Source organism: Malaclemys terrapin, chromosome 10 (assembly GCF_027887155.1).
Source record: "Malaclemys terrapin pileata isolate rMalTer1 chromosome 10, rMalTer1.hap1, whole genome shotgun sequence".
Classification (NCBI taxonomy): domain Eukaryota; kingdom Metazoa; phylum Chordata; order Testudines; family Emydidae; genus Malaclemys; species Malaclemys terrapin.
The window spans coordinates 54,482,215-54,509,843 of record NC_071514.1 but is presented as its reverse complement, the minus strand read 5'-3'; the positions used below and the strand labels follow the sequence as shown (position 1 = coordinate 54,509,843).

The following is a 27,629-nucleotide window of genomic DNA, read 5'->3' as shown; positions in this document are numbered from 1 at the left end:
TTGTCCCACTCCTCCAAGTCTATAGCCAGGGCCTGGCTGAAAAGGGTGGGGGAATTTTTAAATCCCTGAGCCAGCACTGTCCAGCAAAGCTGCTTTCTAACCGTCCTTTTGTCCTCCCACTCGAAGGAGAAAATCTCCTGAGACTGGAGGTCAACCGGAATCGTGAAGAAAGCATCCTTTAAATCCAGGACTGAAAAATGGGTGTACTGCCCCCCTATAGAGGCAAACAGTGTATACGGATTTGGAACAAGGGGGTGTAGAGTCTTAACCCGCTCATTAACTGCTCTCAGGTCCTGGACCAGCCAGTATGTTCCATTGGGCTTTTGTACAGGCAAGATAGGAGTGTTCCAAGCTGACTGGCATTCTCGAAGTACCCCGCACTTTAGGAACTGGTCTATAGTTTCCTGCAATCCCTCTCCGGCTTCCCTTTTGACCGGATACTGCTTAATTCGCACTGGACCTTTTCCTGGCAGGAGCTGAACAGTAATAGGAGTATGATGGGCTGCCTTTCCTGGGATCCCTGATGCCCATACCAGAGGAAAAACCCGCTTCTCCCATTGAGTCCACTCTGGGGCTTGCATGGCTGAGGGCTCAATTGCAAGTGTCATTATCCAGGCATTCTCTGGACGTAAGGTGAGGCTTATTTCATCTTGAGTGAAATGCAGGGTGGCACCTAAGCGACAAAACAGATCCCGTCCTAATAGTGGCGTTGGACAATCGGGGAGGTAAACCAATTTGTGAGATAGAGTTCTGTTTCCCAAAGCACATTCCGCTGGAGCATATACTGGGCACTTAGTTCCTTTCCCTGTGGCTCCCACCACAGTGAGGGAATCTGCCACAGGCAGCTGAAGGGGTTGGTTTACAGCAGTTCGTGCAGCTCCAGAGTCTATTAAACAGTCTATGTCTGAATCTCCCACCCGCATGTTTACTCAGGGTTCCGGGGGCAGGATAGTCCGTCTCCCCTGACACCCCTATTCTTGATCCTCCGCTGCCATCATAGGGGTACCTTCCCTTTCGGGGCACTCATTTTTCCAATGTCCCTCCTTTGGGCATATGGCACACTGGTTGCGACCCAGACACCTTTCCTGTGAGCCAGGGCGCCCACGCCCATGTCCTCTCATTCCCCGGCCCCTTCCACCTTCCTGAAATCTTCCCCTGCCACCAGCCCGTACTGCTGCAACCATCATTTTCACTTGCCTCTTTTCCTTTTCTCCCTCCCTAAGGCTGTAAGCCCTGTTCGCAGTCTCCAAAATCTGTGCCATTGTCATGCCCATCAAATCCTCCTTTTTCTGCAGTTTCCTTTTAATATCAGGGGCAGCACAGTTGGTAAAGATACCCTTTATAATTGCCTCAGTAGCCTGATCATCGGGGTTTGCATTAGTAGTATGCCTGATGGTATCCCGAATACGCTGCAGAAAAGCAACCGGACTCTCTTTTGGCTCCTGTACTAGCTCATACGGCTTAGCCCAATTGTTATGTCGGACAGCTGAGTGTCAGAGACCATGTAATAGGAGCTCCTTGTATACAGTGAGACAGGTGAGATCTGCCAGCACGTTGGGATTCCACCAGGGGTCTGCTGTAGAGACCTGAACTGCAGCAACAGGAACGTTTGCTGCGTTTGCCTCATATCTAAGCTGTGCCTCCTCTCGTGCCTTAGATACAACTGATTACGCTCCACCTCAGACAGCAGGGTCCGCAAAAGGACATTACAGTCATCCCAGTCAGACTTATGGCTAGCCAGACACCCTTCAAAGACTGAGATAAACTTGCTTGGATTCGTAAAGAATTCCCCTGCCTGTGCCTTAAAAGCTGCTAGGTCCACTGGGTTAAAAGGCACATGGGTATAAACCTGCATTGTAATGGCTGGGCGATTTTCTGCTCCAGGATGGGCTATCCGAGTCTCAGTAATCAATGGATAGAATCCCACCGAGGGGGCAATCTCTGGGACCTGAGGCACCCTATCTTTATATGGTGGGGGTGTTGGAGCCGAAGGGGACACTGACTCTGCCATTACAACCGGGGGAGGGTTCTGAGGACTAACAATGGTTACTACCGAACCTGTCGGAGTCAAATTATACTTTTGCAAAAGATCTGATCTATCTCTTAACAACATAAACAACTGTACATACATATGTTCATTCCATTTACCCGTACGCTGACAAAACAAAAGCAATTGAAGGATCGTATTATAATTAAGTGATCCCTCCGGTGGCCACCTTTCCTGGTCCTCTAGCTGATATTGAGGCCAGTCTACTGTACAGAATCTTTTCAGTTTACTTGTAATCAACGGATCCGATCCAAACACTTTCCAGTTCACCAGAATGCATTCTAAGGGCGTACACCTCGCCCTGCCTGCAGTACTCTATCCCTGCCCCATACTCTAGGGAGACACTGGGCGTCCCCAGGTCAAAACAGGTAAAGTCCCCACTGGACTGTTCCTACCTTATCCAAGGGTCCGGTTCTGCACCGTCATCCACAGCTGCTTCTCCACTAATCGAGCGCATTGCACCGTTGTACTCTCCGGGGTCGACCAAACCACGTCTCCGCTGAGGCCCCCGATGAAGTCACCGGTGAGTGCTCTGGGTGTCGGTCGTCGTGGTAATCCGTCGGCCGCCAGGAGGGATCCGGGCAAGGCTAAATTTCAGCCTCGAGCCCACCCAGGGACGCCAAGATTGTTGCCGGCACAGGGGCCCGAGGACAGCAACAGTGGGGTTCGTTGCCCGGAGTGCTTCACGCCAATAAACATACCGGGGTGGAGAAACAATCAAAGTTTATTTGAGATCTCAAAATGGTGCAAGGAGACAGGCAAGTCTCAAATCAAGCACACCAGCAAAAACAGTTTCTCTCTTCTTTATACGTTTTACAACTAAGCCCCCCCTCTCTCCCACCTCCCCCTACTTCCCCTCCCCTCTCTACTGAAGGCATGTTTATACATTTAAGCAACTAAATCATTCTAGGGCTATAAATCTAGCTTGTTAGGTGCTCTGGGTGAGTGCAGGATGGTGGGGTGTAGGAGTGTCCGTGTAGTAGATGGTTGGGGGTGAGGGCCTATGTGGTGCTTTTCCCCAGCCAGCCATAGAATACAAGGCACAGGGAGGAGGAGGGGGAGAATTCCATTCCCTGCCTGTGTCCCTGAGCCCCTCCCAGGCATCCACGCGGGGCTAGAGACCTCCCACTCCCCACCCTGTAGGCTGATGCTCCCCTGTGGAACTACAACTCCCATCGTGCCCCGCGCTGCCCCGCCCCTCCCAGCCGGGGGGCTGTTTAACCCTCCGGCTGCAGGCGAACAGTGCGAGCGGGAGCTCAGGTATGCGGTGGGGTCTGCTGGCCGGTTCTGTGCTGGGACAGGCTTTGGGGGACCCGGAGCGGGGGGGACAGGTTGAGGGGAATCTGGCCCTGTGCTGGGGTTGTGGGCGGGGACTGCCGAGCCGGCCTGCTGCGGTGTCTGGTTGTGTAACTGCTCCAGCCGCGCTGCAAACCCGGGCGGGAGCGTTATAAGGGGAAACTGGCTGGGGGGGAGCCGGCCCTGTACTCGGGGGCGGGGCGGCAGGTTGGTGTGTGGGGGGGAACTGGCCCTGTGCTGGGGGAGGCTGGGGGGCGGGGAATACTGGCTGGAAGGAGAGCTGTGCTGGGGGGGGGGGGAAACACTGGCTGGAGGGGGAAGCTGGCCCTGTGCAGGGGCTCCTGAGGGGAGCTTCCTGACCCACTGGGACCCAGGGCCCATCTCCGTTCCTGGTCCTGGCCAGCTTGGTGGTGCCCATCTCCTGGCTGTGCACTGGCTCCTCATGGAAGGGGTTGGTGGCTCAGCCCATGGCCAGGTGGTCCCTAATTCCCAGGGCCGGCTCCAGGCACCAGCTTACCAAGCAGGTGCTTGGGGTGGCCACTTCGGAGAGGGGCGGCATGTCCAGCTGTTTGGCGGCAATTCAGCGGACAGTCCCTCACTCCTGCTCGGAGCGAAGGACCTCCCGCTGAATCGCCGCCACAGATCACGATCGCGGCTTTTTTGTTTTGTTTTGCTGCTTGGGGTGGCCAAAACCCTGGAGCCGGCCCTGCTAATAACCATCCTCAATGGTATCCTTGTCCACTGGCTCAGCCTTGCTATTGTCCCCTGCACACCTGCAGTTGGGTCCATGTTCACAGGCCAGGAGGGCCTGGCAAAGCCAGGGACTGAGAGAGCTGCCCGCCCTGATTGGTAAGATGCACGTGCTACAGTAGTTGCTCTGCCTTATGCCTGGGTCTTCCCTTCATTTGGGCAGGTGTCTAAGATGCCAGAGGGCCCAGAGCTGCACCTGGCCAGCTGCTACATCAACACGGTATGTGCAGGGCTCATCTTCTCGGGGAAGGTGGAGAAGTCTGAAGTGAGCAAGAACCCAGAGGTGCTGTTTGAGAGCGACGCGTACCTGATCTCTGCCACCTCACGGGGCAAGGAGATCAAGCTGACCCTGACGCCACTCAAAGAGGAGAAGAACTTGCTCCCTGGCAGAGGGAGGGACAGGGAGGGGCTGAGCCAGAATGGTCTCCAGCAGCCCATAGATCTTGTCTTCCGCTTTGGGATGTCAGGCAGCTTCAAGCTCGCTTCCGGGGCCGAGCTGCCCAAACACGCCCATCTTTGGTTTTACACCAAGGAGAGCCCGCACCGAGCCCTCTGCTTCGTGGATATCAGGCGCTTCGGGAGGTGGGAAGTGCACGGGACGTGGCAGCTGGATCGAGGGCCATGTGTGATGCTGGAGTATGAGAAATTCAGGTGAGATCCACCATGACCTTTCACCTCTGCTTGAGAAACTGACCAGGAGTGTGTGTCGAAGGGGGTGGGGGGAATGAATGATAGACACAATATTCTAACAGTGAATTCTGTGGGGAGCCTGGTGATAGAATATGGGGCCTTTCACCATTACAGGGACACTTGTAGCTCACGTTTATGGAAACTCTGTCTCGGGTTGAAGACTGTCTGGTGCTTTGCATTCCCAGAGATCTCGCTATGAACAAGAGAACAGGCTTGGTTTAAACATCCTCCTGTGTGGCTTTTTCTTATATAACAAGCGAACAGCACAAAAATAATTCTTAAGTATTGCAAAAGCGAAGAGCACAGCTGAGAGATTTAACCCTCACAGCAATGGTTCTCCAGTGGCTATGCAGACCACCTTGCTATCCACTCAGTTCAGCATGTTGAGAACCAAGCGGGGGGAGGCTGAATGGTTGGGAATGAGGTAGGTCCATGAGGAGATGTCTGTTATGCAAAGTGAGAGGCTGGAAAAAGCTGGAGATCCCCTGGGCTAGGACCTGTTAACTGACTATGACAGAGACCAAGAGGGCTTTGGTTGAGCTCTTGTATTATTTTGTACAAGTTAATGTTTCACTCTTAATATGTGTCTGTTACAGTCATGAAACAGTGCAAGAGAGCAAGAACCCTGCTGTAGCTACTTTAACACCTGCAAACTACCATGGCAGGCAAGGAGGGGCTTGTAGCTTGGTGGACAAAGGGCCAGGTCCCCAAAGATAATAAGGGTCCTAACTTCTGTTGGAAGAGCCTAAATACCTTAGAGGTTGTGGGCCAAAGTGCCTACTTTGTATTTCACAGGTAGAATTCATAGCTGAAGGGCGTATCACTGACTGACAGAGGTTGGAGATTGAAAGGGGTCATTGGGTTGTCTGATGCACACACGCATGCCTGCCTGTCCAGGTACCATGTGGTATGTTCATTAGTGGATTTTCAGGGTTAGTTTTGAATTTGCTGAACATCGGGATTTCCACCGCTTCCCTTCCAATCTTTTCCCCCCTCATATTCTCAAATTTTCCTTTCCCTAATTGTATCCCATTCAGTCATCAGAGGCTTGGTGAGTTTGTTAGTTGGTTCCCTGAGCACCTTGTCAAAGGCAGATTGCATAAAAGGATTCCAGAGTCTCAGGCATTGAGTCTTTGTTCATTTCATCCCCCTCCTCTTTGATGAATGAGCTACTCCCTCTTCAGTGCATTTCTGCATGGCCACTTATATTTATTTCCCTTTGGCAGCATTCCTTGAACCCTTGTCTCTCCACTGCAAGCCTCACCTGACTCTACATGTTGGTGTTCCCTTATCTCTTTGCTCTTCTATGTCAAGATCTTAGCGCAGGCCTTCATAAAGCCACTCTTCAAAGGCTCCTTCTTGTTCTTTGTATTTGTCAGTTTCGGAGGACTCTTAGACTGCCTTCAATGCCTTAATGGTGATGTCTCTTGCTGTTCCTCCAGCCTTCTTTATGCTGTGGTGGGTCTTTAATGCTTCCTCTTATCACACTCAATTTCTTAATTTGCTTCCCTGCAATCAAATACCTTGATAACTGCTGCATTCCGGGAACCCGTTCCCTACGGGGCTGAATTCAAGTAGCATACAGCACTGGAACTGCAAGTCCGTGCGCTGCTCCTTCTAAGGAAACAGCGGGTCATCCCTGTACCTTTACCCAAAGGGTTTCGCCGTTACCTTTATCGTTACCTGTTTTATTGTAATGCCTCTTGATGTCTAATGCTGCCCCCTCGTCTCTCCTGCACAGACTGTCTGCATCTATATTTACAGTCTTGCTATAAGAACCATCCCCCAAGGTTTCACTTGTGCCCGCTAGACCATAACCTCCATCATTTTTAGTTTCACTTCTCCCTGCTTGTGTCTGGAGGCAGACCCTTCTGCAGCAGAAAACCCCACTGGAGAACAACCCCACCTCCCATGTTGGTTACCGTGTTGGAAGCACATCACAGGCTGAGTGAGGTGGTCGTTTCCCCAGCCCCTCCTCCCTAGCTGACCGGCCCTGCTGTCTTCCAGGGAGAACGTGCTGAGGAACCTGTCTGACAAGGCTTTCAACAAGCCCATCTGCGAAGCCCTGTTAAATCAGAAGTTTTTCAATGGGATTGGCAACTACCTCCGAGCCGAGATTCTCTACAGGTGAGCAGGGCGAAGAGCGGAGAGGAGGAGGCCTGGCCCGATGGAGATGTGGGTCCAATATCCTATTCCACCCCAGGTTCAAGCCAGGCCTTGTTTCAGCAGGGACGCTGAGGAAAGTTCAGATGAAATAACTAAAGCTGTGAAGTTAATGTGCGGGACTTCGAGTGCATTAACCCCCTGAGGAGGATTCAGCTACAGCAAACTAAGGCCACTTTACTTCTGAATGAGCCTCTCCAAATGGGGGTTTATGATGCACGTTCACTGCTGTGAAATTAAGGCACATCTTCAGTTAACTGGTCTGAACTCCCTATGGAGACAAGCCCATAGCCTCTCTGTGCCTCAGCTTCCCTATCCGTACAATGGAGATATTAGCACTGCCTTAGGGGTTGGGAGGATAATTACATTAGGAAGCATGAGGTGTTCATGTATGTATAGGGTCCGTTTTACATAGTAGACAGCCAGACCTTTTGATTCCCATCCCTGTAGCTACGAGACCAGCACCATGTAAGGGTCCAAACTGTTGAGAGGCCACCCATTTCCCTTGCTGAAATGCAGCCGGCCCATATCCATTCCAGCGCTAAGCACCTACAGACAGCACTGCCAGTGCACCTCAGCTTTGAGCACTTTGCAGTTCCTGCACTACACTCGCTACCATCACAGCCCTGACCTTTATTTTTTTTCCTGAGTGCCCTGTATATGCTGGGCATCTCCGATTTGTCCTGCGATGACACTTTCAGTCTGGGACCTTGCCTGGGGAGCTGAATTACACCCTGCTCACATGCCATAGTCTGAATGCACCAATGATTTACTGTGTAGATTACATCCAGCTCTTCAGAGGTGAAAAGCCAATGCTTCCACCCGCTGCGTCAGCAATCTCCCTCCCCTCCCTTAGGCCGGGACTCCATATGCATTGGCTGGCATTTGCGTTGGGGTCCTCACATAACAGATGGACTCTCCTAGGTTAAAGATCCCTCCCTTTGAGAAGGCTCGGACGGTGCTAGAGGCTCTTCAGCATCGGAAGCAGGTGAGGAGGGTGGAGAAGGCTCACGCACATGCACAGAAATGTTCCAGCTCATCACATAGAACTCGGGGTTCAGTGCTCGCCCTGTAGCGCCTGAGGATCTGCAGCCCCAGTTACGAGTTGTAGCTTTAACCTTAGAACTTCGACCGCTTCTGGTTCGGGTCCTGTTGCTCTTTCTTCTTGTTAGAAGTGGCTGCTGTCTTGGAGGTGGATCCTCACCATGAATCAGGAGGCCAGACACTCTGACTTCAGGGCCTGTTCTGTGTCTCTCAAAATCCCTTCTTACGGGGGATTCTCAGTTTAATTCTTCAGCCTTTACCTCCCCATGACGTGTGGCCACGCTGCCATGGCCTGGAGTCTGTCAGATCGCCCTGCTCAGCCATATCATTATGTGCATGGCTTGGATAGGGGACCTGTGCAGACAATAGTGCTGCCCATTTAGTAGCTGGCTCTGAGTCAGGCCTGGAGCAGGCAATGCCCCAGCATGGGGTTTGGAGGGGTGGTTTTCTGGAGAGCTGTGAGACAGGGCCGGTTCCCATGTGGTTGTTAAAGCTCCTCTGGCACCTTGTCCAAGCAGGGATGTTAGCACCAGAACTCGCCAAATCCCAGCTCTGCTGACTGCATTCTGGCTCCTCAATTAGCCACGCAGCTTGAGCAGGAGACGGAATTCTTCCCTCCCCGTGCTCAGACTTGCTGTGGGCTCTTTAACAGTTCAGTGATTGCGTTTGGCTCCTCCATGAAGGAATCACTCGCTTCCTCGTGTGTTCTACAGCACGTGTATGGTAAGTTTATAAAGCATGGTGGGGTCCTTTGGGAGGACAAATGCCACGTAAATGTCTGCTTATCCTCCAGTGCCTTTAACTCCTAGGAGTTGCTCTGCAAAAGTGCTGCATGTAAAACTTGTTTGCAAATCTTGAGCCAGATGGACCATGACTGCCTATCATGGCATATACGTCTATGGCTCCTGTGTTGTGTATACATTCTCCTTTGCTGAGGGGGACTGCACTCTGCCTTGTACAGTAGCCACTTGCATATTTTGGTCACTTGGCCATTCCCTCCCCCTACCAATCTCAAAGGTATTTAGGCACCGAACTTCCACTGATTTCAAGGGAAGTTAGGAGTTTAAATACCTTTTGGGGATCTGGGCCAAAGATCCTAGTTCGCTGTGAAAATAACCCATAACTAAGAGGACCACAGTAGTTTAGGCTCCAAATCTGACTATTCTGGTCTAGTGCTGTGTGGCTTCTGGAGGGGAAGTAGCTATTTAAAGAAAAACCCAAATACTGTTTTTGTCTGACCGGCCTTTCTCCCTCCCCTCCCCTCCCCCAGCCTGTCTCTGTAGCAGCAGTTAAGTTACAAACACCTGCGGCGCAGTCAGTGATGCGTCCCAGCCGTAAGAGATCTTTAGTCTTCAGATGCTGTCAGGCTAAATTCAGCCCTGTGTGGAGTGGTAAAGTGACTGATGTATACAAGCGGGTACTTTACAGAGGCAGGTCAGATTCCCACTCAGCAGGGGCAACTGCATCAAAGTCTATGGAGTTAGCCCTGCTTATGCCAGGGCTGAATTTGGCCTGGCATCTGGAAACAGGGAGCATTTAGCACCTGGAGGGAGAGGAAGCTGGGTTGGTCGGAGCACATGTCAGGGCAGGTTTAGGCCTCTGGTAAGGGAAATGTGCGGGGGGGGAGCAGGATGGCTTGGCAGCCGTGGAGGAGTTGCCTTATAGGAAGGGCTGGACAGCTGGGAAGGGACTAGGCTGGTTGTTTTTGGAGTGGGACCAGCAGCTACAAAGGGCTTGGAGTAGGGTCTACACCGCAGTCAGAGGTGTAAGTGCAGCCCATGTCGACATAGCCAAGCTCCCTTTGATTCCACTGGCTCGCTAAAACTAGCAGAGAGGCTGTGGTGCCCGGGCCAGCCACCCAAATACAAGCCTGCCTGGGACGCGGGGTGTGTATGCTGGTGGCTATTGGCAAGCTGGCTCGGGTATGTCTTGTGGAAGCAGAGAAAAGAACTGACAGAAGGGAACTGCAATGCATGATGGTTGTTAGCAAGAGTCAGGCTTCGTTAGCAAGAGACAGTCTTTGTTAGCAAGAGTCAAGCTAGCTGTGACCCTGATAACCCTGATAACGCGAGATTTGTAGAAGCGAGGATTGTGTGAGGATTGTGTGAGACGGGTGAGAAAGAGCTGTGTAAGAAGTCATTGTGACCTCAGTATAGATAAGGTGTAGAAGACCTTGTGTAGATAAGGTATAGAAACTAATTGTATGTAGGCAAGAGTCAAAACAAGTAAGAAAATAAGATATCAAGATGGCCTATGTATAAACAAAATGCAGCTGTCCCTCATTATTTCTGTAATGAAAGGTATAAATGCTTGCTGTAATTAGTTACCAGAGAGAGACCTACTTGCTCTCTCCTCTGCACATGTGAGAGTTAATAATAAAGCCTCTGACTTGCTGTACCTAAACAAAATAGTGAGAACTCAGTTTTTCTCCGACAATTTGGGGGCTCGTCCGGGATGGCAACGCCCACTGAGGCAACGGCAGCTGCTACGGATCGTTCCCCTTCGAACCCCATGGCGCCACAATAGAGGTAAGAGACCTTTTGAAATCTCTATTGGGGTGTCGGAGGAGGACTGTCCGTGGGGCCGTCTGCCCCTGTTGGGCTCACGCCATCCGAACTTATTGACTGTGCAGCAAGGTCAGATGCTGAGCGGCGTAATAGGGGAATTGTTTGCCGCCCCCTGTAAGCATATGCTAGGTGCATAGGGTTTGCACCTGTATTGAGGAGTTGTTACTGCCTCAAGAGGGGTTTTTACCGCCTCAAGTGATGCATCAAGGTACTTGGGAATAGTACCTGGAGGTACTCAGGAGTAGTACCTGGTAGAAGGCCTTGGTATGTTGGTGTGTGTGTGTGTGTGTGTGTGTGTACACAGTGTGAATTGAGTGTTACCGGAAGACGCCCAGAGTACTCTGCGAAGTCTTTTGGCTCGTGACCAGAACTACTCTAACGCAAGCCCGGTAACTAGAGGATCTTTAGGAGATCCGACCCATGTAAGTTGACTCGGCCTGGCATCGTCCGGCGATGGGTCTAGGAGTGTGTGCACCCATCTTCCCTCCCCTTTTCCTCTCCGTGTGAGCCACTGACAGTCTGACCATCTCACTGGATGCAACAGAGTAAGCGGCGCTTTCTCTCTGAGATTAGCCGACGCTCTTTGCTGAAGGGAGGTGTAGGGGGTCATGGCTATCCTCGTTAGTCACTCCTGTGTGAATACCCTGTAGGGAGAGATCCTTAGTTTATGAGCTGCTAGCGCGGACAGGGTATCCTTCCCCCTTTGAGTGTGTGATTGGAAAATGGGTGGGGGACAGTCTAAGTCTTCCCTCTCACCCCCTAAGGGTACCCCAGCTTATTTCATGTACGTACATTATGGCCCGAAAACCTGCAGGTATTTAGATAATTGGAATCTTTACACGCGTGCAAATCCATCTAAACAATGTCCACTAGAAGGTACCTTTGATTTAGACAAACTTAAATACCTTAAAGAAACTCTGGCTTCACCAAAAGCCTCTGATACACAGTGGGAGCAATTTGTCTGTTGGTGGGAGGAAGCAACAAAGAGACTCCACGAGTCTCGAGTGCGGAGTCTAAAAGACTCCCAGGAAAAGTTAAAAGCTCAGTGCAACATTTACAGCTTAAATGCAAGGCATCCAGCTGTCTTCCCCCTAGGGTGATTCCTTCAGCTCCTGTGTATCCTAATCCCGTTCAAGCAATTCCTTCTACTCCCCTTTATCCCCAATTAGTTAGATCTGACAGTGAGGAGGAAACTGCTGAGGATATTTTAGATTTCTTCAGTAACATTCAGCAGCAGCAGCAGCCCGTGCTGCCTCCTCCCCCTGCACAGCCTGGGTCTGCTAACGAATCTCACCCGGCAGTGCCAGTTTCACCACTGCATGTATCAGCTGCACACATTGTTCTCTCTTCCCCTGGGAGAGAAGCCTCCTCTTCACCACAAAGAGGTGATTCTGAGCCTGCCAGTAGCTCCCCTGATTCTAATCCTTCTGAGGAAAGTACCCGTTATCTTACTAGAAGTGTGGCACATGCACTCCAGGTTCCTTTAAGAGACCTGCCTGGGAATGCAGGACAGTTGGTCACAGTGCATGCCCCGTGGTCACCAGGAGATTTGAGAAACTTGGTGAAGGAATTTTCTAATATCAGGGAGGAACCAGAAAAGTTTAGAGACGAACTCCGGACGGTGGTTCAGTGTTATAATCCATCTTGGGCAGACATTAATCAACTCTTGCGAATGATTATGCCAGCCGAAGTTCGACAACGGCTTACCAGGCAGGCAGCCTGGCCAGCTACTGACCCTGGAATTGATCGTGATTTGAGAGAGGCTAGGGACCGTCTCGTAAATGCTGTGACGGAAGTCTGCCCTAAGAAGACAGATTGGACAAAGATTACTTATTGTAAACAGAATAAAGGAGAGTCCGCTGCTGATTATCTAGATAGGCTGACTAAGGTTTTTGAACAGCATTCGGGAATTGCTCAGCCAGCTGAAAATGCCAGAGAAGCCGTAGGGGCTGCTTTTGTTCAGGGACTCTTACCAAAGATTCAGCAGCAGTTAAGAACTATCTGCATTGGCTGGCAAACTAAACCCCTTTCTGAATTGGTGACAGTCGCCAATCATTGTGCAGCTTGCATAGAGCAGAAGAAAGAGAATACTGAAACAAAACTATTGACCCTGCAGTTAGAAACTTATCAAAACCAGGGCCGTGGGGGAATGAGAGGAGGACGAGGACGAGGTCGTGGGCGAGGAAGAGGGAAGGGTCCCTTGTATCCTGCCCAACCTAGGTACACTGCATGCCACATTTGTGGCCAAGAGGGACACTGGAAAGATGCATGCCCAGCCCGATTGTCTCAGAACCCTCCACCTCCTTTCCCAAATCCTGAAGCATCTACTTTTACCCCAACAACTACCTCTTACTAGGACAGCCTGAGGGAACGTAACTACATCATGAATCCTTTAATTCCCATTGATCAAGAAGGTCCTTTTGTAAACTGTGAAATTGCAGGACAAACTGTTACTTGTCTTGTGGATACTGGAGCTACTAGATCTGCTCTAAGATCCGAGGAGTTTCCCTCTGTTCCTTTGTCAACTTTGTCTGTAAATGCTGTGGGCATTTCAAATCAACCTGTTTCGCATCCTGTCACAAAACCCCTTGCTGTCTCACTAGGGCCCCTTGCTGACAAGCATGCATTCTTGCTCAGCCCCTCCTCTCCTGTGAATCTGCTGGGAAGGGATCTTTTGTGTAAATTAGGTTGTACTATCTATTGCACACCAGATGGCGTATTCTTACAGGTTCCTGATGAGAATACCAATCTAGTGTTGGCTACACTCCACATAGAGGAGCCAGCTAAATTACCAACAACTCGTAACCCTGAACTTGTGCATTTGTTATCACAAGTTCCTCCTCATCTCTGGTCTCAGCACGCTAATGAAGTGGGACAGATTCGGACCGCTGAACCAGTTAAGATTTTTGTTGATCCTTCTAAAGCTTTGCCAAGAGTTCCCCAGTATCCTCTGCGTCCTGAGGCAGAGGAAGGTATAGCCCCAGTAATGGAGTCTTTATTACAGCAGGGTATTATTGTTGCTACCACCAGTTCTTGTAATACTCCTATCTTTCCTGTAAAGAAGCCAGGAAAGAACACTTATCGGTTTGTTCAAGATCTCCGCGCGATTAATGCTGTTGTTTTACCTTCCTTTCCTGTGGTTCCAAATCCAGCTACAATTCTTTCTTGTATTCCACCTTCAGCTACCTACTTTACTGTTGTGGACTTATGTTCAGCTTTCTTTTCTATCCCCATTCACCCTGAGAGTCAGTATCTGTTTGCCTTTACCTACAAAGGACGCCAGTACACCTGGACTCGGTTACCCCAAGGGTATACTGAATCCCCTTCCTTGTTTTCCCAGATCCTGAAGAAGGATCTGGATGATGTGGTTTTTCCAGGTAAATCAGTGCTTATACAGTATGTGGATGATCTTTTGTTGGCATCCCTCTCTTTTGAATCTTGTAAAACTGATACTTTGATTCTTTTGACTGCTTTAGCTGCTAAGGGTCATAAGGCATCCCGGGAAAAACTACAGCTGTGTCAGCCCAAGGTTCATTACCTTGGTCATGATATTTCTCCTGGTACTCGTCATTTATCAGATTCTCGGATTTCAGCTATTCTAAATATGCCTAGGCCTGGAACTATTTCTCAAATGCGTACTTTTCTTGGCATGACTGGGTACTGTAGACAATGGATTTTAGGCTATGCAACAATGATTAAACCCTTACAGGATCTGACTAAGTCAGGTACCCCTGAGCCTCTTCCTTGGTCTCCAGAGGCTGAACAAGCTTTTGTTGCTATCAAGCAAAGTCTGTCCAGTGCACCAGCCCTGGGACTTCCTGATTATGCTAAACCATTCACTCTTTTCTGTCATGAGCGTAATGGGTTTGCTTTGGCTGTATTAACGCAAAGGCACGGAGACAAACACCGTCCCATTGCTTATTACAGTACTGCCCTAGACGCTGTGGCAGCTGGATTTCCCCCTTGCCTGCGTGCTGTAGCTGCAGCAGCTCTTGCTGTTCAGGTATCTGAATCTATTGTCTTAGGATCTCCTTTGATTGTTGCTGTTCCTCATGCTGTGGCTGCTCTCTTGTTAAAATCTAAGACACAGCATCTATCCACTTCTCGTCTTACAAAATATGAGCTTGTCTTGTTGTCTTCATCTCATATTACTTTGGCTCGTTGCCCTGTTCTAAATCCTGCCTCCTTGTTGCCTGGGCCCAAAGACGGAGACCCACATGACTGTGTGTCTGTGACATCGGTTCTCTCTCGTCCAAGAGATGATTTACTAGATGTGCCTTTGCAAAATCCTGATCTTATTTACTTTGTAGATGGTTCGTGCTTGCGAGATTCTAAGGGCAAATTGGTTGCTGGTTATGCTGTGTGTTCTGCACATGCTGTTATTGAAAGTGCTTTCCTTCCTTCTGTGTTTTCTGCTCAAGTGGCCGAACTTGTGGCTTTAACTCGAGCCTGCATTCTCGCTCAGGATCAAGCAGTTACAATCTATACAGACTCTCGTTATGCTTTTGGAGTGGTACATGATTATGGGTTGCTCTGGAAGTATAGAGGTTTTCTTACATCCACTGGTTCTCCTATTAAGAACAGTCTGTATGTCTCTGCTCTTTTAGATGCTCTTTTATTGCCCAAAGCTATAGCTGTCGTGAAATGTACAGCTCACCAGACCCCTCGTGATGAAGTTACCCGTGGAAATGCTTTGGCAGACTCTGCAGCCAAAGCAGCGGCCCTTTCTGCACCTCAGGCTGAATATACTTGTGCTTTGATTGAACAGCCTCCACTAGCCTCCCTTGAGGATCTGGCCAAGATCCAGGAAGCTGCACCGGCAGCTGAGAAACGTTTTTGGAGTGCTAATGGCTGTATTCTACACCCTGACCATCTTTGGCGTGCCCCAGCTGGTCGCCTGGTTGCACCGAAGATGCTAATGCCCTATCTTGCTCGTGTATACCACGGAATGGCTCACGTGAGCAAAGGGGGGATGGTTGCTGCGGTTAACCGAGATTGGTGTGCGTTCGGGTTCCCAGTCATTGCACATCACTACTGTCAACAATGTGTGATTTGTCAGCAGCATAACATTGGTAAAGCTGTTAAAGTTAGGCAGGCAGCTCACCCTCCCCCTTGGGGACCTTTTGTAAATATTCAGATTGATTTTATTCAACTGTCTAAATGTTGTGGCTATGAATACGTATTGGTTTTGGTGGATGTATTTTCAAATTGGGTTGAAGCTTTTCCCTGCAGGAAAGCAGATGCCAGGACTGTTGTGAAACTTCTGCTTAAAGATTTTGTACCACGATTTGGCATCCCTGTGAGTATCAACAGTGACCGTGGAACTCATTTTACTGGACAGATTGTAAAGGAGTTATGTGCAGCTTTGCAGACTCAACACAACCTTCACTGTCCCCACCATCCGCAGTCTGCTGGGACAGTGGAACGCCAGAATGGAATTCTGAAAAATAAACTGGCCAAGATTTGTGCTGAAACAAACTTGAAGTGGCCAGATGCCCTTCCTCTGGCACTAATGAGTATGAGGGCCACTCCCAATCGAAAGACTGGACTCAGCCCTCATGAGATTCTGACAGGGCGCCCGATGAGACTACCAACTGCGCCCCCACTGACCCTAGCTCAGATGGACATTCATTTAATGGATGACACAATGCTTAAGTATTGTCAGGCACTAATGAAATGTGTTAAGTCTTTCTATACACAGGTGAAAGAAGCACTACCCAAGGATCCTGTGCAGCCCTGCCACTCGCTGGAACCAGGAGACTGGGTCTACATAAAGGTCCATCAGCGAAAGACTGCCTTGGCTCCACGCTGGAAAGGCCCTTTCCAAGTCCTGTTAACCACTAACACTGCTGTGAAGTGCCAAGGACTGCCCACCTGGACCCATGCTTCGCACTGCAAAAAGACCCCTCCGCCTGGAGAGGATTCTCCAGCTGCTGATCAGCCTATTTCTCCTGCTAACTCTGCTGTGCCTCCTGGACAGCAGGGAAAGAGGACAAGGTGAAGTGCTAGTAACCTCTCCCTTGTCCACTGACAGATCTACTGTGCCTTTGAATTCTTTTACAGGAATCACACCAGTACAGGGTGAAGTGCTAGTAACCTCTCCCCGGTATTATGGTGAATCACAACTGTTTTTGAAGAAGAAAAGAAGAAACACTCGCTCTGCTGAAACCACCAAAGTCCAGAACTTTCTAACTACAAAAGACATTAAGAACTGGCCCTGGTGGAAGAAACGAAGTATTGTTTATTGGCAAGGAGGGAACTGTGGGGAACGTTCCTGGGAATGTGGGGTCCAGTGGTGGGGTGGATTCTTTCCAGGATCAGGGCTTTGTGCTTATGGACAGATACCTTCAGGATGCACTGCCCTCCCTAATTGGCTTTCAGATGATGAATATCAAAAACGCCTTGCCACTACAAAGACTACACCTGCCACTAGTCCCTTGACCCTTGCCACCACCACTGTAACTTATCCAGATACAAACAGTACTACACATTCCAATGAAACTCATTGGCCAAGACTTTCACATCTCAGTGATTTACTGAAATTTTGCTCGAAGAAATTATTCTTTAAAGTTCAAGACAATGTATATGAGCAAACAATTGAATGGAGAACAAATGGATCAGTAGAGATAAAAATACATGATATCACTACTAGTGAACCCCAAGAATTAATAACTGCAATTGATGGGTTCTATAGTGAAGTAGATATGATGATTGTTCCTGGAATTTGTACTGTTAAATGAAAGAGGCCCTTATTGTTATTTGATCATCCAATTAGTGAACAATCGAACAAGCACTCAAAGAGTTTGTTCTGCCACTGGAAATTTTACCTGCATAGAAATGATTCCAGTGACTGATAATGTGACTTGTACCTTACTGCAATACACTCCATCTTATACCATTAATGTTAATGCCTCCCGGAAATACATAAAGGTGTTTGACCAACAGATGTGGTATAGTACTACACCAAAGAGAGATGTAGTAGGATATCGATGGACTGTGATTAACACCACACTGGGAACTGTTAAATTTTCATTGCCCTTATCCAGTTTCCAGATTACCTCTACATACCCGAACTGTTCACAAGGGGCTGCCATTAGATTAGCACAACAGAGGGCTTGGGTTATTTCTTCTAGAAAGAGAAGAGACTTGACTGGATCCCCGTGGGATGGGGCCAATAGTGCAGCAGCAGTTTGGAATATTTTTAAGAATCAGGAACATGATGAGAAATTGGGCCAACTAGAGAAGGCCATAGGCCTTGTTTCTGGAGCACAACTAACCCAGGTACAGGCTGGAGTTGGTGAGTTACATGTTATCTCCGCCCTTAGTTCTATGACCCAGAAGTTACTGACAGAGATGGTATTGAATATCACTGAGGCTGGGAAGGCATTGCAGTGGGATCTAGCATGCTCAGAGATTCAGGATTTCTTGAATGACCAGCTAATGGCCATTCGGAATGATCTAGAGCACCAGGCTTGGCCCACTGCCCTTACAGACACGTCAGGAGTGCCATCTGACCTGTGGCCATGGAGACATACTTGGAAACTTTCTGGGTGGAAGTGTGGACGTTCTCAGTGCTCCTTCCAAGCATATGGACCGGTACAGGGGGTGTGGGCTCCCACATACCGTATCCTGCCGGGTCCATGGGGAGGATGCATATGGGATTGGGTAATTCATCGAGACATCTGGGAAATTAGACCACCTGGTATGCCCAATCGATTTTTAGTTAGTGCTCCTAGGATTACACCTGACATTTGGATGGGGTTAGGTAACCTGTGGATATTCTGGCCATTAGAACCCCCACAGCTTCAGTGTACACGTAAACTGAAGCCAGGAGAAGTTGTCACTGTCTATGACTACGTTTGCTGGGAGGGTAGGGGACAAGGAACTACCCTGACAGGACACTTACTCTTCCAAGCTAATGATAGCTGTGTGTGTATGTTAATGACACCATATCACAAGACATATATTTTAATCTCACTACCACTGCAGACAATCATATCATTTACTGGCCTGCAGATAGAGTTTTTCAAGTAGCCCTTAGGTTCCAGATACCCTTTAATTGGACTAGCTTACTATCTGATAGATTTCAAAATTTGCTTTCATTGTTACCTGAGATTCAGAAAATCTCTGAGGTACAAGGGCAAATTCACATGCTTCAAAATGTATATCAAGTAGAAAAGTATGCCTTTCACACTGCTTATAGAGTATCTACCTTATGTACTAAATATGATGTATTGTGCTTTATGACAAAGGCTGTACAACAACCCCATTATAGTATTGCTATGGGAATGTTATTGCTTGTATTGTTATTAGTTAGTTTAGGATTATGTTGTTGTTGTTGTAAAAGACGTAATAATAGTAATACCTTTCATGTTCATGCTAATCATGCATTATCATTGCATCCAATCAAAACCCCTAAGGTTGAAGAATCTAATTTAGAATCTGAAGTCCAGAACTTGATGCAAATAGAGATTTGAGAATGTTTGTTGTACTAGAAGTACAAAAGGGGGGGGTTGTGGAAGCAGAGAAAAGAACTGACAGAAGGGAACTGCAATGCATGATGGTTGTTAGCAAGAGTCAGGCTTCGTTAGCAAGAGACAGTCTTTGTTAGCAAGAGTCAAGCTAGCTGTGACCCTGATAACCCTGATAACGCGAGATTTGTAGAAGCGAGGATTGTGTGAGGATTGTGTGAGACGGGTGAGAAAGAGCTGTGTAAGAAGTCATTGTGACCTCAGTATAGATAAGGTGTAGAAGACCTTGTGTAGATAAGGTATAGAAACTAATTGTATGTAGGCAAGAGTCAAAACAAGTAAGAAAATAAGATATCAAGATGGCCTATGTATAAACAAAATGCAGCTGTCCCTCATTATTTCTGTAATGAAAGGTATAAATGCTTGCTGTAATTAGTTACCAGAGAGAGACCTACTTGCTCTCTCCTCTGCACATGTGAGAGTTAATAATAAAGCCTCTGACTTGCTGTACCTAAACAAAATAGTGAGAACTCAGTTTTTCTCCGACAGTCTGCACCTGCTGATTGCAGGGTTGGGCCTATCCTTGCTGGGAGGAGGAAGGGCTGGATGGCTGGGGAAGGGTTGCATAGGAGAGGGTTGGCTTGGGCTGTGATTGGGCTGCCTGTTTGAATCTCCTCCTCTCAAACCCAGCAGAGTCCGGACCTGACCTTGAGCAAGAAAGTGAAGTTAAAGCGGGAAAATCCAGACCTGCTGGAGCTCTGCCATGCAGTGCCCATGGAGGTCATTCACATGGGTAAGGAGGCAGCTCAGGGAGCACAGCCCCGGGTTCCTGCCCTGCAACGGGCCATGGAGCCTGTGGGTGGGGGTGACTCAGCCGCACCAGCAGGAGGAGGTGCAATGAGATGTTGAAGTTGGGATTGGATCCCTGCTGCCTCCAGCTGGGCAGACACTCAGCGACGGAGGAGGGGTGGGACAGAGCCCTGCTGGGGTGGCTTGGGGTGGGGGTAGCAGGAAGCAGGGGCGCTGTATGAAAACGCTCGGGCTGGGCATTTAATGCCAGTGGGAGGAGGCTGGGCCTTTGCGTGAGCGGCAGGATGACACCAGATGTGCCCTTTGTGCTGCGTGGGGCGCGCCAGTGGCCCCTGCAAAGCTACTTCCATCACGCTGAAATTGTTCGGATTTCAATGGGTAACTATTGTCATAGGCCAGTAGCAAAAATCCCCAGCAGCCGGAGACTGGGCACTCGATGGGGAGGGCTCTGCGTTACTACAGAGAATTCTTTCCCAGGGGTCTGCCTGCTGGGTCTTGCCCACTTGCTTAGGCTCTAATTGATCACCATATTTGCGGTCAGGAAGGAATTTTCTCCCAGGGTTAGATTGTCCAAGATCCTGGGGATTTTTTGCCTTCCTCTGCAGTGTGGGGCACGGTTCGCTTCCAGGTTTAAACTAGTGTCAGTGGTGGATTCTCTGTAACTTGAAGTCTTTAAATCCTGATTTGAGGACGTCAGTAACTCAGCCGGTACAGGAGTGGGTGGGTGAGGTTCTGTGACCTGCAATGTGCAGGAGGTCAGACTAGATGATCCTGATGGTCCCTCCTGACTGTAAAGTCAATAATAGGAGAGACCCATGGTGGGCCTGTTCGCTGAAGAGCAGAGAGCAGGTGCATGTACTGTCCCCCTGCTCAGTGTTCCCGACACAACAGTTGATTGCACAGGACAGACTTCACTCCCTGTCCCAGCTGGGATGTGTCTCTGACTCCGTCTCTGGGACTAAGCGAGGAGAGACCCCATGGCCCATCCATTATTTTCCCTCTCTTGCATCCTTTTTGGGTCTGCCTCTGCTTCAGCCTGCTGTAGGTTTTGCCCAGACTTCCCCTGAGGATTTCAGCAGACAGACCCCCGCCAGAGCTAAGTGCATTGCACTCTGACTGTGGTGAGCGAGCCAGACAGCTGCAGACATTGGGGGAGATGCAAAGGAAAGACGAGTGAGCCCGGATACAAGAGAAATCGACCTCTTGGCTTATCAGAGCAGTCGATGTCTCCAGCTGGTGTGGAAATAGAGGCACTCCCTTAAAAACACCAAGCTTCAGAGAGCTGAATGCTTTCAAACTGCGTGTGTGCAGGCTGGAGAGGTGCAAATCCATCTCCAGGCCATCCCACATGGGGTACGTGAGAGGGAGCCCCTGGAAGGGTTCAGAAAGCTGTAGCTGAGCATTGCTGCTGCCCCCAGCAGGGGTCGCTGTAGCAGAGAGCAAAGCCCACAGCTGATCAGCCCCTCACTTCTGGAGTTGCAGGGGGAACCCTGTAGCTGAGAGTTTTCCCTGATGCTCATTTTTGTGTCATACCAGGGGGGAAGGGTTACAACCCGGAGCCCTCTGATGATGCCGCGGCCTTTGAGGAGTGGCTGCAGTGTTATTGTGTCCCTGGCATGAGGTCGCTGCGTGATGGCAATGGCAGGACCATCTGGTTTCAGGTATGAACTGCGGTGGTCTTGCATTTGGCGGGGCTTGACTCATGATTGCTGTCCCTACCGTGGGGCTTGACCCTGCTGCAAGAGGAGACCGGCAGGACGCCTACCCCAGGGCTGGACTAATGCAGGGGCTTTTGGGGCTGCAGCCCATGGCCTCGGGCTAAGGGGGGCTCTGCGGGCCAGGTGTGGCTCACTGCTTCTTTTAATCCGGCCCACGGCAAGTCTCGGTGCCGCAGGCCGGACACCTGTCCCCTAGCTTCGGTGCCCCACCCTGGAGCTGCGAGCGCCAGCTAGCCAATGTGCCCCTGCGGCCCCTAGGTGGGGGTGTTCAGGGAATCTCTGTGCACCAGCTCTGCAGCTCCCATTGGTTGGGTACTGTGGCCAATGGGAGCTGCGGGGGCAGCACCTGCAGGCACGGGCAGTGTGCACCGCGCAGAGCAGCCTGGCCCCTCTGCCTAGGGGCTGGACATGTCAGCCACCTCTGGGAGCAGAGCAGCATGGAGCCAGGGCAGGCATCCTGGCAGCGTGGAGCCAGGGATCCTGCCTTTGCCCTGTTGTGCCGCCGGCCAGAGCCTACACCCTGCACCCTAATCCCCTGCTCCAGCCCTGAGCCCATTCCCCACTCCAAACCCCCAGGAGCCCCACAAAATCTAATAGCCCCAGGCCCACAGGAGAGAGAATCCAGCCCGTCCCGCTCTGCATCACCAGGAAACATTAGCTAAGCCCAGAACAAAGTCTGTCCCTTTGTTACCCGCACAAAATTCTCTGTCACTTGCACACTCTAGAGAGCACCCACCTCTACCTAGTTCCTACGGCTCAGGTGTAACGCTCTTAATTTAGGCACTCTAACTTTACCCCTCTGTGGGCTCCAGGCTCTACTCCTCCAGGCTCAGAGCAAACACCCATTCCCTCTGGACTCCGGGCCTAATCTTTTGAGGGTTTACAGGGTCTTTTACCAGTGAAAGAGCCTTACACAGTAATATCCTTAACCTCTATTTCAGGGGTAGGCAACCTATGGCACGGGTGCCGAAGGCGGCACGCCAGCTGATTTTCGGTGGCACTCACACTGCCCGGGTCCTGGCCACCGCTCTGGGGGGTTCTGCATTTTAATTTAATTTTAAATGAAGCTTCTTAAGCATTTTAAAAACCTTATTTACTTTACATACAACACTAGTTTAGTTATATATTATAGACTTATAGAAAGAGACCTTCTAAAACTGTTAAAATGTATTACTGGCACGCGAAACCTTAAATCAGAGTGAATAAATGAAGACTCGGCACACCACTTCTGAAAGGTTGCTGACCCCTGCTCTATTTATTAAGTCACCAAAACAGAATGCACATGCTACACATACAATGCTCACCACTCCCAATAAGACAGATGAACTTTCCCTGCTGGTCAATCAGGATCAGGTCATCTGGGGAACTCCAGTTTCTGCACGGTGTGATTGGCGGTGTGTTGAGGTCCGGCAGCTCTGATCCTGGGGCTGTGTCCTGGAGTTGGTTCCAAGAACTTTCTTTTGGACCCCAGTTTATATAGTGAAACTTGAGTCCTGCTAAGCTATACCGTAACCAATCATTTTACTAAAATTTTAGTAACCAATCCTAACATATTGTAACAAAATTCTCTAACCAATCATACCCCCTACCTTAATTAATTTACACCTAGCAAAATTAATTATGTAAGACAGAAACAATCAAAGAACCAGACAAAGATAATACAGACAAATAATAGGGAAGTGGGGACAATAAAGACAAAACAATAAAGAAGTGAGAATTTCACAACCACAACTATTGATAAATGATTTCTTGCCAGACTGAATGCTGTCAAACTAAGTTTTTCTTTAGCCATCTTAAGATCAGTTTCTTTATCTGGTGCTAGTGGGTGCTATTAGGACAGGCTCTCCTTCTGAACAGCCAGATGCTACATTGTTTTAATGTAATTTAGATGGAAAGTGAGGATGTGACTTCCTGCTTCTTAGCTAATGGCTGCTGCTCTCAATATGGCTGCAGACAAAGGCCTTAGGCCTTACCATATGGCTACAAGAAAAGGCCTTATCCTTAAATGTTGAGACTCAGAGATCTCTCCCGCTCACCAGCAAGGAGACCGGATGAGCTCAAGAAATCCTGTCACGCTCACCTGGGCAACTTGGAGGAGGGGGTGGAAAGAAATGGATGAGACAAACACCAAGTCTAGGGTGCCAACATTTGGGCTTTTACACTACTTTAAGTGAGCTACTGCTGCTCCAAGACACCATTCTGTCACTGCCTGTTGCTCTGGCTAATTTACGGGTGCCCCTGCTGCAGGGTCTGGCAGCATTGCTGAGACCTTTGATGCCTGATGGGGGTTTGAACTGCCCTTTGCATTGGGCTAAGGCACTGTCTAAAAGCTTTTTCTTCCTTTGCAGGGGGAGCCTGGACCTATGGCCCCGAAAGGTGAACATCAGCTTTACTCTTCCATGCTTTGCAGGGTTCTCTTGCTTCTGGTTGGGTTGGGAGAGGCAGGGAGATCCGTCGCTTGCTGTGGAATTATTAAGGTTAAGGAAACAAGCGATGCTCTTCTCAAACTCTAGCTCACTGCCCTGAATCCAGTAGTGGTTACGCATCATTATCCCGGGTGACCGTTCAGCAGCCCGGGTGAAAGGAGATAGTGAGTCTCCAAGGGTCCCATTATTGTTGGCAGCCCAGTATCAAGTGGCCTGTGTACCCTACAAGTGTCCTTGCACGTGAACATGGGGAAGCTAGCACTGTCCTCTCTGTGCTATACCTGTTCTGTGGAGGGAGAGCTATGCAAACCAGCCCACTCTGAGCACCCTCAGTACACTCAGGTCATGTATAGTCCAGACAAGATGTCCCCAAAACCAGGCCAGCTGTGTCCAACCTCTCTCAGAACCATCTCCAAGCTTTCAGACCAGCTGGGGGAGCTTTCTTCCTTGGATGGCTTCCCAGAGGGAAAGAGGGCTGGGGATTAGACCTCTGACTCAGCTGCAGTCAGGCCCCTTTCTCGCCTCCAGAGTTAAACTGTCATCTTAACATTCTCTCCTGCAGGAGAAAAGTCCCGCAAGAGGCGCTCGCGGGTGAATGCTGACCCTGAGCCTCCAAGTCCAAAGGTACAGAGCCTTTGTCTAGACATCTCCTGTATCTTAGTTTTTATGGGGGCTCCTCTACTCCGAGTCATTCTCCTGCTGCCCCATTGTGCATTTCATTGGATCTTTGTATGGAAGAAGTTAAACACCATCTCAGCCCCCTCATTATTCCCAGATGAGAGAACTAGAACAGAGAGAGACCAATGTGTTGCCATTAGGATTTGGTGAATCGGGACTAGAACTAATAGACCCCAACCTCGCACTCTTGTCCTCTAAACACTACCCTAGATAATACCACCTCTCAACTAGCCCCCTAAGTCATGGACACTTTACTGGTGTGTATCCTGACACTAGGCACGTGTGTGCATGTTTGTACACACGTTTGTACACACATCTCTGTAGAGAGGCTCAGCATCCCAGAGATATTCTGATAGCTGGGATCTCAACCCCACGCTCTCATTGAGCTCATCTCAGGATGACACGAACACAGTATAAGAATAACAGGTTACTTTACTTTTTAGTAGTCTCTGCTGGTTCAGCAGTTCTAACTCTTATCCGCTGGCCTCAGGGATGGGGTTAAAGAAACAGACTTCTATTGTCCAGACATTATTTAATCTCACGTTTGAAGGTGAGCAATGTACTGCAAATGTCTGTTACTTGAATAAGAGACAAATCAGCTAATTGGGTCATGCTGACCAAGGGGTGTCTTTGGAACAACGGAAGTTGTGTGACTTGGCGAAAGGAAGCATCTTAAGGGTGGGTACAAATGCAGCTTTTTTTAACTGCTTAAGTTCCTGCAAAATGTTTAATCAAAATACAGCTATTATTGACCCGAGGCTGTGGCATATGTTACTGGTACTACTGCCCTTGTTTGGGTTAATAATGAAACAGCTAATCTAGTCCCCTTTGTTAAACTGTGCAAATCCGCAAACAACCCTACGCATCTCTGATTGTCAGACTGTCAAATACCTGTGTCTGTTTGTCTGTGTAACATAGGCACTATCAGAATAAATATGATTCTTTCTAAGGGCCAGCCAAGAACCCCACTGCACTAGGTGTGGTACAGACAGAGTAGCAGATGGTCCCTGCTCCAAAGCCAATGATGTGAGCTCTGTCTTTGCCTTGCACAGCACCAAATGTTCTCTCAGCATTTATTGTAAGGGTTAGTAGTGGCTGCGTGAGCAGCTGGTGATGTGCATTCCTGACGTGGAAAACTTTAGGGAGAACAAGGCCAAATTTTCACATTTGGTGCCTGACTTTAGGTAGGTTAAGTTTTAAAACTTGCCCCAGTTTGCTCCCAGCTGATGTGTGTGGAGTAAACTCCATCGAACAGATGGTTCAAACTGTGCATCTGAAGGTTGATCCCAGAACAGCTACAGCACTTCCCACAACAGCGTTTGCTCCCGGTTCCCCTGAACTTTCTAGTGAGATCCCCAAACAGACAGAGGAAGCTAAAGTCGCTTCCCCGTGACTGAGAGCGCACGTTTCAATCATCTGCCTAGGCCACAAAGCCGGTGCCGAAGAGACGTTCTAAGGGCAGCAGCAGCCAAGAGAAGGTAGCAAAGCGATCTGGCAGGAAGAAGGGGAAAGAGCTTGTCCAAGGAGCCGAGAACGCCAAGGCAAATGAAGCAAGAAGGCCAAATGCCAGGTCCAGAAGGAAAGCATCCGCAAGTCAAGGGTCTCCCATGAGCGAAGCTCCTGCTGCAGATAGGAAGAGGCAGGCATCTGCTCGGAGAAGCACAGGTTAGAATGCTGCACTGGCTCCAACATAAGCATGGGAGGGGGATAGGCCCAGATGGCGTATGCTGGTCCAGGTCAGTCTGGCATTTTTTCAAAAGTGGAATAAAAGAGCTAGTGTTCTGCAGGGAAAGGGAAGCCCCACCCACGCTCTGTAGGATTGTTGGCCAGGCACTGGAGTTAGAAACTCTGAAGCTAATTCTCTGTGCACGTGTTGTGTGACCAAATCACTGACTGTAGGCATGGTGGGTCCACAGCAAGCAATTCCTTAATGGACACCAGGATAGTCTGCTCAAGGCAGGGTGCGTACTGAGAGAGAGAGAAGGGTTAATTGTGAGGTGATGAGGATGGCTCTGAGGATCCTAGCTGCAGTAGAGGGGAGGAAGGAGAGGATCTGGCCAGGACTGAGATCTGAGTTCTATTAGGAGGAAATTGGCACTCCCCCCAGCACCCCCAGGATTCTCAGGCAGCAGAGGTAGCTTCCTGCCCCCTTCAATGTTCCCGTGGGAGAAAGTGAATTTCCCTTGCTGCAGGGAACAGGGAAGTTGACTGTCAAACTTTGCCCTCTCACTGCTCTGACTTTCTCCCCTGTCTTTTTAGGAGCAGCTACTGCTGCCCCAAGATCCAGGCGGGTGAAGGCTGAATGACTGGTCTGGCACAGCATCTGTCCTCGCTCCAGCCTGGGGTAACTCAGATGGGAGCTCGCTTGCTACTGCTGCACGTGCTGAGGGAGACGCACTGGGAGCAGCTGCTGGGGTGACTCTTCTCTCAAGCGGGAGTGCCCGCTGCATTGTTTCTTAGATCCTTCCTCAGAGGGGCTTGCTGCAGGGGCTCTAAGCAGCTGACGCAAGAGCCATGTCCCATGAAATGGAGAAGGTGATGCCGGGGCGTCAGCCTCCCTGCTCGGTTACGGGGTTTTATTCCTTTTTAAATGCGGCTCCAGAACACCGCAATTGGGTGACTTTGTATCGAACCCCTTGGAAGTTGCCGGGGCACCCGCTGGTGATTGCAGCTGAGAGCTGGCGGCTCTGGGCAGGGAGGTGGGAAACGCACCGAGTAGGGAAAGTCTGAGGTTGAAACAGTTTCCTGAGGGTCAGGTTAAAAATCCTCGGAAGACCCTAGCTCTTCATTCCCTCTCCCTGCTCTCAGCTGTCCTTTGCAGCCTCCCTGCCCGCTGCCACGAGATGGCTCTGGCTTCAGAGGCTGTGTTTGGCCCAAGTTAATGAGGACAGAGCGGAGTTTGCAAACGTTTTTATTGCCCTGGCTGATTCCAGAGTCTCTAACCCTTGCTCTGCAGGAGGGCTGAGCTT

General features: G+C 49.6%; 1 protein-coding gene across 1 annotated transcript; it reads left to right on the top strand.

The window, feature by feature from the left end:
- The first annotated feature begins 3,240 nt into the window (after positions 1-3,240).
- LOC128844858 (endonuclease 8-like 1) lies at positions 3,241-27,112 on the top strand. The gene is made up of 10 exons (XM_054042915.1): positions 3,241-3,307; positions 4,257-4,744; positions 6,791-6,910; positions 7,871-7,934; positions 19,719-19,821; positions 21,375-21,499; positions 23,905-23,932; positions 24,545-24,606; positions 26,085-26,325; positions 26,920-27,112. Exons 2-10 carry the CDS (start codon positions 4,266-4,268, stop codon positions 26,964-26,966), a joined length of 1,269 nt encoding a protein of 422 aa, XP_053898890.1. The 5' UTR covers positions 3,241-3,307; positions 4,257-4,265; the 3' UTR covers positions 26,967-27,112.
- The last annotated feature ends 517 nt before the right edge of the window (positions 27,113-27,629 follow it).

What these genes read in the sequence shown, in the direction of transcription:
- LOC128844858 (XM_054042915.1), top strand. Translation starts at nt 4,266, where the DNA reads ATGCCAGAGGGCCCAGAGCTGCACCTGGCCAGCTGCTACATCAACACG. An exon ending in CTGGAGTATGAGAAATTCAG is followed by an intron (nt 4,745 to 6,790) that starts GTGAGATCCACC and finishes GCTGTCTTCCAG; the next exon opens with GGAGAACGTGCTGAGGAACC. An exon ending in CGAGCCGAGATTCTCTACAG is followed by an intron (nt 6,911 to 7,870) that starts GTGAGCAGGGCG and finishes GGACTCTCCTAG; the next exon opens with GTTAAAGATCCCTCCCTTTG.